Below are 12304 nucleotides of genomic sequence, written 5' to 3' on the forward strand. Positions count from 1 at the left end.
CACCACCGCTCGCCCCCCCCCCCCCCCCGAACGCAATAGGCTTCCAAGGTTCAGTCGTGCCAGAAGTAGAGGAGCTCAAGCTTCTTGGCGTCACCTTCGACAGGCAGCTGGCATTCCGCAGCCATATCCAACAGCTTGCAGTACGCGGAGCCCAGCGGCTCGGCTTCCTCCGTAAGGCAACGGCTGTGCTAGACCCAAAGCACCGGGCAATCGTGTACCGTGGCTTTGTCCGCCCTGTATTAGAGTATGGCATGCTGGTGTGGATGAGCGCAGCCCCCACCACCTTGGCCCGCCTCACTGCCATCCAGCGCCGTGCCCTGCACATAATTGGAGATGGATCATACCTCGACATTCGCCGTACCGTAGCAGGGCTCTGCTTTCTGTACAAGCTGCACTTTGTGGAGGGTCCGGAAATGGTGAAAGCCATTCTGCCACCATCAGCAGCCGCACCGCAATGCCGCATGTCGACTCGTGAGACAACCAGATCTGCAACACATCATTCATCGCAACTCACCAGTATTCTTCCTCCCCAGGCACGAAACAACACGCTCCGCTCATTTCCCCACTCCCTCATCGCAACGTGGAATCAGCTCCCACCTACCCTTCTGCAGTCTCCCCCTTCTCGCAGAGGTATGCACACGTTCAAGAAAAACGTCAACGACCACTTGCGGCGCAGCAAGTGGGAGTGGGCCACAGACAGGCTATGATCTCTGCCAACACACCAGCCTAATTATACTGACCGCACTCCAGCTCCCTTCTACCCCTCTTTGATCCCCTTCGCTCAGCCTTAAAATCCGATTATCAGTTCACTCCATCTTCCTACGGTGCACTGCTTTTACTATTGTTTTGTCCTATCCCAATCTCAAATTCTCCCCATTATCGTTTGCAAAGCCGGTGCTCCCCTCTTGGATGCACATGTTTCTTTTCTCCTATGTATCAGCGCACAGGAGTAACGATGATTCCGAGACCTTTGGTCGGAGGAGTTACTTTTGCCCCGCCCCCACTTCCATCCAATATGCCACCGCCCCCGCTGTGCAGCATCTGATGGTACTGTGGTATTCAGTAAAAAAAAAAATCGGACAAGGAAGCAGAGACACGGACAGTTTGATGATGGGACGACAAATATGACGACAGCCACTGCAGAGCTGTACCACGTACTAGAAAAATGGACTCGAGCTTAGCAAGTAGGCCTCGATGCCAGACTGTATCGAACGCTTTTGATAGATCAAAAAAGACAAGACCTACATGCTTCTTCAGGTTACGATGTCCGTAAATATCCTGGATTAAGCGTGTCAATTGCAAAGTAGTTGAGTCGTACATGTATATGTACATATACAATGTAGCCGCACTTTGGAACATATAAAAAGAAGTTAAAAAAAGTATGTGAAAAAACGCCCCCGCGTCTTAGACTCAGAATACTGGATGTGAAACAACCAGCGCTAGAGAACACATTTTAAAAGTGGTATTTGTAAGAAATAAATAAAAATAATACGGTCCCTGTATATTATGCACGTACATGTACCAACGCATATGGCCGATTGGTTCTGCGAATCATGAGGTCCCGAGTTCAAGACCCGCGCTGGTAGCAGGGAGCGTGTGAAAAGACTTTTTACGCGTGTTGAACTGCGCCGACACCCACGGTCAACTGGGTACTCACAACTCGGAGTGAGAATAACAAGGATGCAGCACAGGGTTAGGGGCCGTTACACGCCCGATTGGTTGAGAGACTAACCTCCTCTCCCCTGAGTCCCTGACTGACTTGTGAGATCTGCATTCGCCACTTTAGGTTAACAGGCATAGTGGTGGCCTGCGGATGCGAAGGCTAGTTTGTGTGTTTCTGAACATTCAAGCGATGCCGACGCGGATCCCGCGAATATTATTACATGTACATGATTGTACATGTATTGTGTTATTCGACTACCTTTCATGCAAGATCAACTGTGAAGCACGAGATCCAATGCTGAAACTCACATAAGAACATTGTTCTATAGTATGTGCAAACAAGCCTGTATGCCTAACATCATTAGCAATCACGGCGTTGCGGTGCAATGCAGTGAGATCGTCCTAGACAAGAAAATGACAATACACACAATGCTTCAGCGTTTTTGAATCATTTTCTACACATTTAATTTCTTGGGAAATGTGGTTCCACCCCCGCCTGAGCGCTCGCCTTTCCGCGGACTTGACTTCACACCTGACAAGTGAGTCGATCAGATCCACCATCAAAGCTGTCACAGATCGAAAATCACATTCTGCATCCATGTTTCCCTCGTGCCAGGCCACGAGTTCCCAATCAGCTGTGGGTCGCAGCACGGCTGGGAAAACCCTTCCGCTTCCAAGAAGGACTTGAACCTGGTACCCTCTATTTTCTCAATCATGGTCTTAGACTATTCCACCATGCCTGCCTGCATTGCGGGATGCTGAGATAAGAATGGTGTATAGTATTCCGTGCGTTCTTCTAAGGAAAGGAATGGCTCACGACCGAAGTTCTCTGTGGCCTTCGATGCGTGTTGCTAGCTGCACTGCCTCCCACTGGCGCCACACAGCCAGGCGCACAATCCAAACACTTGACAGTGGCGGAGGCTCGCTTGCCGACGTAACCGTCGGAGACCATTACGAACAATTGTTTTTGGAATTGGTTTTGCAAAAAAATAACAAAAAAGCAATCCAAACACTACATACTACAAACATGTACGATGAAATACCCGTTGAGCCTTGAAGGTAACCCGGAAGCCAGAGCGCCACCTTAATGTTTGTTTACTAGGATGAGAGGCTGGACATGATGACTATACATTGTATAGTCATGTCCATTCTACCTCCACCATACGTGCTCTCTGGTCGACCCCATCTCACCAGCAACGTGACTTTTAAAGGGGAAGTTCACCCTAAAATCAAAATCAGATATGTTATTGGGAAAAATCAGCTGAGTCGATTGGTGTATGTCTCGTTTTCATCCGGTGACTATAACCGGAGATATACGCAACTGAAATATCACTTTGATCCGCGGTTTTTGGCGCCGCCATGGCGTCACGAATCTGTGACGTCAAAGAGATAGAGGAGCTGGAGCTCGGAACTTTTACTTGGAGTTGGACGGAGAACTTGGAAAGTGAAGTCGTGAATGTCCAAGGCGGAAAGTCAAGCAGTATGAGGCTCAGAGCGGAGACGATTCAGGGTAGGTCTACCTCCTTGTCAGGAGATGACAGTGACTCCGAGGAGAGCGAGTTGGACGCCAGCGAAGGAACCGGAGTATACCGAGGATGAGATCATGCAGATGGCGAGTGCGGAGCAAGTTGGTGTAAATGCTGACGAAACCGCAGCGGCTGCTGCCGACACTGACCCTGCTGCTTGCTTAGAGGACTGCTGGCCACCTGCCGATCGCGTTGGCAATACGTCCTGGTGTGAATGTGGCAAATGCGTCGTTCAATTATTGCGGAACGACTGCATTTGCTGCAAAGATGTTCCGGAATCGGCAGCCGCGGATTGGTTACTGAGTCTGGCTGCATTACTTGCACCTCACAGTTCGAGGAAGGCTGCCGCAACCAGCACGCACTGTACATTGTACTGCGTGCCTATTTGGGCAAGATCCATCAGCAGGCCGGATCGAAGCCATCTGAGTTTGGAAACCGGTACGTGCTAATAGTGTAATACTGTCGTCGATTTTGCATCGGAGAACTGTATTTTCTCATCAAAATTAAATACTGTTCCATGGTGCAAAAATATAACCAGGATATTGGCTTGTATACTTCTTCAAAAATTTGTTGTTGTAGTGTGCTGCTGTTGCACTGAAATGTACGTTGACATGTGAGACTAACAGCAGGAAGATCTACTCCCCTGTTCCCCAAAGCAGCTCGCACCGTTACGCAGCATACCGACAATACATATGGCTGATGTTCGGAAAACTTGGCCAAGGAGTCCTGTGGAACACCTGCATAATGGACAAACGGCAAAGCAATCATAAGCTGTCACTATTTGTAGTCAGCCAGGTGCTTGCACGTGTGTGTGTGTGTGTGTAGCTGTATGGTGTAGACCAGGCTGAATTGTGACGGTCAATTCTTCAGCCTTGCAAGCTGTTGAATGGTGCAATTCCAGCACAAGTTGCTATGGCTTCTGCCGTAGCATGGCCATCATTGCCTCCGGCGATTGGCGTCAAAGGTCAAAGGTGTGTGTGTGTGTGTGTGTGTGTGTGTGTGTGTGTGTGTGTGTGTGTGTGTGTGTGTGTGTGTGTGTGTGTGTGTGTGTGTGTGTGTGTGTGTGTGTGTGTGTGTGTGTGTGTGTGTGTGTGTGTGTGTGTGTGTGTGTGTGTGTGTGTGTGTGTGTGTTTATAGCAAAAGAATAGTCATGAAAATGTACTGCCAGTGTTGCAAGCATATGTACGTGTGGATTTGATCTACACAGTGGGTACCATAACATCACCTCTAAATTTCCCGTGTGCTGACGGGGGTCTGTGTGCACGCATCAGCAGATATCATGCCATCGTCTGGACTCAATGCGCATGCAACTGGAGACCGAAAAGCTGCGGCATACGGCTCAGAATAGGCTTGAGCTAGGATCATACTCGCAAAATACACGCAGATAACAGTGACAATGCAACACAATAAAGACTTTCTTGGAATTGAAACTTACCAAGCAGAGGACAGAGCTAGTGACCACTGTATGCCTTTTCACGACATGTAAAACTTGAATTGAAATAAAACAAAAATATATTGCACGATCTTCTGTCTTCATTCAATACTAGTACCTTGCAATCAACACACTGCAAACAGCTTTGTACCGGTATCTGTAAATAATTTTCTCTACAAGTATACGATGTACTCAACACAGTGGGTGAAACTGCCCTCTCCAACTCGCGATGTACAGACAAAATTTCAACACGCTCTCAAAGCACGAAATCACCAGAACCATTCACTCACCTCTTCTCTCTCCTGCATCTCCTGATACTGCGACATCCTTCGCTTCGCTGGGGGACGCCTGTCCGGGAAAATCGATGGCACAGCGTCTGCTTTCAGCTTTCGGCGGCACGTTTTGCCCATCTCTCCGTGCAAGTTCCTCTGGAAGGCATCTCCTCAAAATGTGCCGAACAAATTGCACAGCTCTCCTCAAACTTAGGTAGCAATTTGCCAAATTCTCGAGGTGAATCGCTGCAACCCATTCCGCTCGGAGAGCTTTATCCCGCGGAATACGATGCACCGTGGTCCCAGGGGGCTTGCCAGACTGGTTAGAGCAGCCGACAGCACAGCAAACCGTCATCGTGGTTGAAACTGTTCAGGTCGCAAGAAAGAAACTCCACAAACGCCACTCTTTCTCGCTCACTGAAAAGCAAGCAGATCAGACCGGGAACCTGTATCTCTTTGACGTCACAGGGTGTGGAGGGGGTGTGCGCCGGCCGCATGACGTCATTTTGCATGACGTCATGGTAAATTTCAAATTCAAATATCTCCAGAACTGCGTATCGCACGGCGATGGGAACTTCACCACCGAACTCAGCGCCTCGAAATCTACAAACTGTGAAATTTTGATTTTAGGGTGAACTTCCCCTTTAAAGTTATAGAAGTTGATCTTCTTAATTTCTTAATAAGTTCTTAATACGCTGGACATGTTTTGGATAGTATCCACATTGACTTTTAAGTTAGCCAACAGTTCGCCCATGGGACATGGTCCATGGGACATGGTACATGTACATGGTACATTGTATGTGGCCAGTCCGAAACGCTCCCATCAGCAGCGAAAATAATAATTATTTCTGCAACTGGGGGATTGTTATGAGCTACTCCACTTGAGAACTGAAGGACCTGCCTGTATCACACAGCCATGTGTGGGCCAGGAGGTGCTGGCCTGGTGTCAACGTTTCACTGGTTTGCGCATACATGTAGATCTGAGCGCTCCGGCACGGGGTGCCTTACTGAACCTTGTACCCAGCTCTTGTGCTGACATTATAATCGCGGCAGCACATCTACAGGAAGGTTGAATTTTCAAAATTTCAAGTAACAGTTTAGCACTTATTTTTGTGGCTAATTACGTGTACATGTACATGTACATGTGCATGCCTGTGTGACCTGGAGTCAAGTAAGTTCCAAAATGTGGATGTGATAATAAAACAAGGTGCATATCCCATGTCACTGGTGAGGATCTAGGATAATAATTATTATTATACATGTACAATGTCATGTACATGTACAATGTCATGTACATGTACAATGTCATGTACATGTACAATGTCATGTACATGTACATGACATTGTACATGTACAGTGTACATGACATTGTACAATGAGCAATAAGGTTCAGTACTGCAATTCATACAAGGCTCTGGAGTCAGTGGAGAGTGCACATGGGAAACGGGTTTTCCTACTAGTGAGACATTGTCCGTACTGACACTTGCAGTGGCTTAGCTTTGTGCACAAGCACCAAATCAGTGCCGATAACCGTGCGTCCGTGCTTTTAACATACCTCTCCGTGCACAACATTACCAGAAACTGTATCGGCCAAGACGTTGTCAGGTCCTTGCCATTTAATGATGAGATCTGTACGGTCACAGTCGACTAAACATACACTAAATCCACACTACAAAAACCAAACGTCTTCTGAGGATGATGGTGATGAATTCGCCGTAGAATGATGTGAAGACTCAAGTGGAACATTCTTAGGAGATCCCCCTCCCCGATAGGCTTTGCCTTTGGGAAATCCTTTAAGTAATAAATATATAACTAGAAATCGAACATTCTAAGGGGAATAATGGCGGTAAATACAAGCCATGATTCTTCCGTTCCGCGCGAGAGAGATGATACTGTATAATGTAACTGCGTAATCACCATGGCGATAATCATGGCGCCCCTTGCGACGCTTTCATCGTTACTAAAGCTGTGTATTCCCAGTTGAACATTATTTTGTTTGTACTCTTCTATTCTAAGATTGGAAGACTCCGATACGGAAGGTTCAAAGTATGATTAGAAAAATCACGGTTCGTGTCCGACTCAGCTAGAGGGCGAGTTTTCCGCATTCGTAGGAACGCCACCACCCTTCAAGGATCAAGGCACAAATGCAGCTCCTAAAGCGGAGGGAGGTGAGGAGATCAGACACACCAAAGTGGTCAAAAACCGAAAATCCCCTTCACTGCATCCATGCTTCCCTCATGCCAGCATTACTAATAATCAGAAACAGCTCGCTAGGGGAGACAATGTAAACAATCATGTACATGTATGTGTGTCCAAACTTCAGACCCACATGCAATCTGGGAGCCTCGTTTCCAAGACTTTCCCTGATCCTTTCGACAATCCACGTATCTCAGAATCAGGATCAGGCTGGAGGCTTCCTGCATGGACACTTCTAAGCGAAATAATGTTTGGGGCTGTCAGTCACAATCCCGTGATCAATCTCATAGGCAGGGTTGTCTATTTTGCTCTTCAAATTATACCGTTAGTTAACTTTCAGCAGTACAAAATCCCACATAACATGGGCTTTCCAGCTGACCTAGCTTGCATTGAAAACACCAGTTGAGTAGTTTGAGGTGTGTTATTGATGCACTGGCCGAAAGATGCTGATTAAAATCGTGGCCTTCAACGGCGTGGGTACTGGTTCATCACAAGAAACCTTCAAACGCGATCGGTAGTATCGAGAAACTCACCGAGAGATGTTATCATTTTTGCAGGCATTAAACGAGACATGGCCCTACTATCCCTCTCCATAAATGCTAGCGCTGGAAGAAAGGAAATCCATTAATTTTGCCCGTCAGTTTTAAAGAGTGTTCTAGCTGACTTCTGGCGTCGGTTCGCATGACGCCTGCCACGCGTATCACTTCCCCAGTTCGCATTTCCTCGGGTAGGTTTCAATTTCTTTGTACCGCTTCTTTGTAAAGGTAATCCTGTTTTTATTTCATCACAACACAACATGATTTCGTCCATTGTTTTCACAATATAAAAAATGACGTATGCAGCAAATAGACCGTGTTTGAGTGATTGAGTTTAGGTACCCTTATGTGTAAATTGCTGCAATGGAGTCTGCGAGTACTTCGGAAAATTTTTTATACAAAAACAACTTTGGACAAATTCTAGGAGATTGTGGCGATCGTTTTCAAAGCTTGGAAGGAATGGACAGGTGTGAGCACTTTGATGTCCGGTTCGTTCACACAATTGAAGTGAGTAGAACGAATACGTGCAGTAGGAATCACTTACGCGTACAATGTATGTGTTGTGCTGGGATCAAGCACATGTACATGACTGTAAGTTCATGCACTGCCCGTATAGTGCGCAATGCCCGTATAGCGCAGATCATTCCACAACATAGAGAAAAAGGATGCCCTGTGTCGCGACTCCGACTTTCACAATAAATCGCGCTCGTCATCTATGATATCAGGCAAACTGAATGCTGATCATAAGGCCTGTTGGGCGTGAGACTCGGAGTCGCAACACAGCATTTTCTTTGTCGCTATTGTGTTTTATCTCTTGATGCAGCATATGGGCATAAGTCCTATGAACACTACACAGACCACGCGGTTGTTGTTTACGTTTTGCACAGTAAGCTTGTGGAGAAGACTTCTTGGGCCCATGCAAGTGTGTTCACACTGCAAGTGTACACAATCCGCTATCCACACTCGTACCCGTCTTCACTATCGGCCGTAGCTAAGCATTTTGTAGCCAATTCTGCTGTTGCCACTCGGCCAAAGAAACTCGCTGCTAGCGCCTGAGTGGTCATCTGGAAAACGGAGCTGAGACCTTGCAGCAGTATTGGCTACCGCTGGCGCTAGTCCGTTCATTAGCGATGCTATATAAACCGTGTTGAGGAATGGACGGGCAATCAGATCTCACTTCTCCACTAGAAGCAAGATGGCTGAGTCAACACAGTTCCTCCGTCTGCTGCTGACGTTTGTGGTAGTGGTGGAGTTGTTAGAGCCCATTCACCTAGCCGAAGCGGGTTTGTTCGACAGGTTCAAGAAGTGCGGCAAAAACAAGAAGAGCGACTACGAGTATGATGGTACTCTGGCGAGAAAGATGATGGCGTACAGTGCCACAGCGTACGTCAAAGAACACGACCTGGTCCGTACCTGGACCTGCTCATTATGCCGGCAGGATCTGACTGGATTCGAGCCGTTGACGGTGAAGGAAGACGAGCTGTTCAGGCTGTCCTACTACGCGGGGTATGATCCAGCCTTGAACGCCAATGTCCTCGTCTTCCGTGGATCAAGAGACAAAACAGATCGTGTGAGCCAAGTTCTTAATTGGATCGTGAACCTAGCTGCCTTCCGTGTACGGCCCAAAGACCTGGGAGGAAAGAAGAAAATACCAGGATACGTCCACTATGGATTCTACAGAGCGTTCAAAAGACTGCAAACTGATGTCTTGACTAACATTGAGACGCTGAAAGCTGCTCATCCTGACGCCGAGCTGTACGTGACGGGGCATTCCCTTGGAGGCGCTCTTGCCGTAATGGCCACGATCGACATACGAGTCAGGGGAATCTACACAAATCCTATCATGATCAACTTCGGTACGCCGCGTGTGGGAAACGGCTGTTTCGCGCAGTACTTCTCCAAAAAGGTCCCTCGCAGTATCCGTGTGGCCCACCCAGGAGATAAATTTACCAAAGTCCCTCCTCCGTCTAAACTAGGCTACCGTCACGTGGGCCGCACAGTCTGGGACAAGTCAACTGACAGCCATAATATCTATCTTGGTTACAGCAAGATCACCTGTAGACGTCGCCGCTCGTCAGAGTCACTCCCCGACACCAACTCTGAGCCTAACATCAGCCTTGCTCAAGATAGTCCAGACCAGCGTTGATGTTGTCACACATTCTCCTCTACTAGCCTTTTCTCATGGAGAAGAAGTTTAGCATTTTATTTAGCCAGCACATGCAGATGTAGAATTGCCACCCTGCAATGGCTGCATGTATTCCTTGCTGCTAGTGACCCTTGGGAAGTACATAGAACCGATCAAGCAAGATTCATTTTGCTCTAAGCATTGAGAAAGGATCGCCTGTATTGACGTGCGACACACCTCTCCAATCGCACCCCGCCTCCTCCTCCCCCCCCCCCTCCCCCTGCTACGTTGGACACCCTGGTGACACTTCGCCGGCTGACTCTTTTAGCACAAGCATACTGCTCTCATTATGTATCTCTCACGCAGTCACACAGCTAGTGTAGTTCACATCATCATTTTAACCTGCCTACACGCACACGACGTTCAGATGGATCAATAATTTCATTGTCTTCTCAACATCTTACCTATGATCATGTCCTGCGCCGTAGAGCGTCGTGTGTTTGTTTGTTTGTATTCTTTATTTAAAGCGGGAAGTCCAAAACAGGCCCTAGCCTAATAAACAATGGTCCCACTAGTTTACTCACGCTATTGGGTGTTAGAGGCATCATGTCTGCATAGCCTAAGTTTTATACACCGTACATGATTAATAATTACATGCACGATACATATATTGCCCTGCCTACCACGCTATCTGTATTGACTGCTAGCCCCCCCCCCCCCGCCCCCGCCCCCCTTGTAGCACAAACACTATTCAAAACGATGAATAATCTGTTATGGACTTGTTGGCCTGTTTGTGGAACTGCATGTATCACGTGATGCATGAAGCCGTGATGTGTACTAGGCGAACCAGATTGACGACAGTATACTAGTACTGCAGAGCTCGGCCTACTTAATTAAAGATCATAGCTGTGCTGATGAGCCTTATATGGCCGAACCAGCTTGCTGTCTACAGCATTGGGTAATGCAGTACTATTATTATTGCAGCTATCCGTTCTTCTTGTTGGCATACGAGACCACGGGACACTTGCAGACATTAGGCAAATGAGTACAGGCATTGCACATTTTCCCAACAATTCAACGCTGCCTCCCTATATCAGCTGAATCTCTTACCATAGGCATATCGCAATCGATTGGACGGTACGTACAATACCATTGCTTCGTCTTCCAGCCTCCATTATTGTAGCGTGCCACAACAAAATGATTTGAAACACTCCTCCACTATTTCACACTGCAGCCTTGGCCAGCACTTTCAATACCATGGCGAGGAAATCCGTTCTTGTTTAGATAGTGGTGGAGTGATTCAAATTATTTCTGAAATGGCCAAATTTGTCCCAGCTTCTAATTTACAACAACGACAGATGAACACTAAAAGCTCACACGATCCTTTATCCTTTTGGGAGTTACTCTAATGAAACATAAATTATTATATTCCACAGATACATGCACACAATTCTACAGATAGAATCCGTTACGACTTTCTGCTTTATCATGTGTGTTTTTCCCTTGGTCCGCCGTGGAAAATATCATCTTACACTGAGGGTATTGGCCAAAGGATCGATATACAGTGCAACGATTTTATGTACGGACAAATTGTGTTGTAACCTAACCAGTATACAATTGTACATGCCACGTTTCGCAAGAAGATTCTAGTGTTCTTTTCACTAACAAGGTTTACATTTCTCAGCCAGCAATGGTGCACCAACTCCTTCTTTGCCGTTCCTTTGAACCAATCATCAGACAGCATAACCAAGACCACCATTCACTACGCATACACCGGAGAGAAGGGCGCAGATGATCAGGCATACTATTTCAGGACGGCGAGAAAAATGAAGCGGCAAAACATCAGCTCCATTCGGGACTTTGCAAAGTATCGGTACGAACCTTGATCGCGCAACTTTTAGCTTTACAGCACATGACACACATTAGCACAGGATGTACCTGTAGGAGCAGCACCAAAAATGCGTTCTAAGGGGGTGTATGTACTAACCGGACTCGTTATAACGAGGCAGGACCTGCACATGACTAGTATCCAATGAAACGATTCAGTGTAAATATCTAAAACACAGAGAGTCCACCGGAGGATGTACCCAGTGTGCTGACAGTGCTCAACACCGCGGAGGCAGAGCGTAATAAAATACAGAACTGTTGCCTGATGATTGCGAGAGCATGAAACTTGAAGTCGCAGCAAACAAGCCTTGATTGTCTTTGTTGTTCTGTTCCGTAAAACACAGAGAGTCTATAACTCGAGTGCATAGCCGAAAACCTAAAATTAATGTTTTTAAATACCAAACTGTCAGCACTCGAAATAGTACACTAGTACTACTTTAGAAGAAAGGCGGGTACGTTTTGCTAGGCAGTTGAAAGTTCTCGAAGCTTCCTGTGTTCGTCTATGTAAGCCTGTAAACTGTAAACAAAAGAAGCAAAGAAGCGCAAAAGAAGCGCTCAGTGCGTGAAACTCAGAGTTAAAACACTTTTTCCGTCCTCTTGTTGTTAAACAAAAGAAGCATGTGGTTACGCTGAGACTGTATTCTTAATTTCACGGTTTGTTTTTACTT

General features: G+C 46.9%; 1 protein-coding gene across 1 annotated transcript; it reads left to right on the top strand.

Moving 5' to 3' along the window:
* The first annotated feature begins 8819 nt into the window (after nucleotides 1-8819).
* Nucleotides 8820-9770, top strand: LOC135820161 (uncharacterized). The gene has a single exon (XM_065333474.1). The coding sequence runs from the start codon at nucleotides 8820-8822 to the stop codon at nucleotides 9768-9770; it is 951 nt and encodes a 316-aa protein (XP_065189546.1).
* The last annotated feature ends 2534 nt before the right edge of the window (nucleotides 9771-12304 follow it).

Source organism: Sycon ciliatum, chromosome 6, assembly GCF_964019385.1.
Source record: "Sycon ciliatum chromosome 6, ocSycCili1.1, whole genome shotgun sequence".
NCBI classification, from domain to species: domain Eukaryota; kingdom Metazoa; phylum Porifera; class Calcarea; order Leucosolenida; family Sycettidae; genus Sycon; species Sycon ciliatum.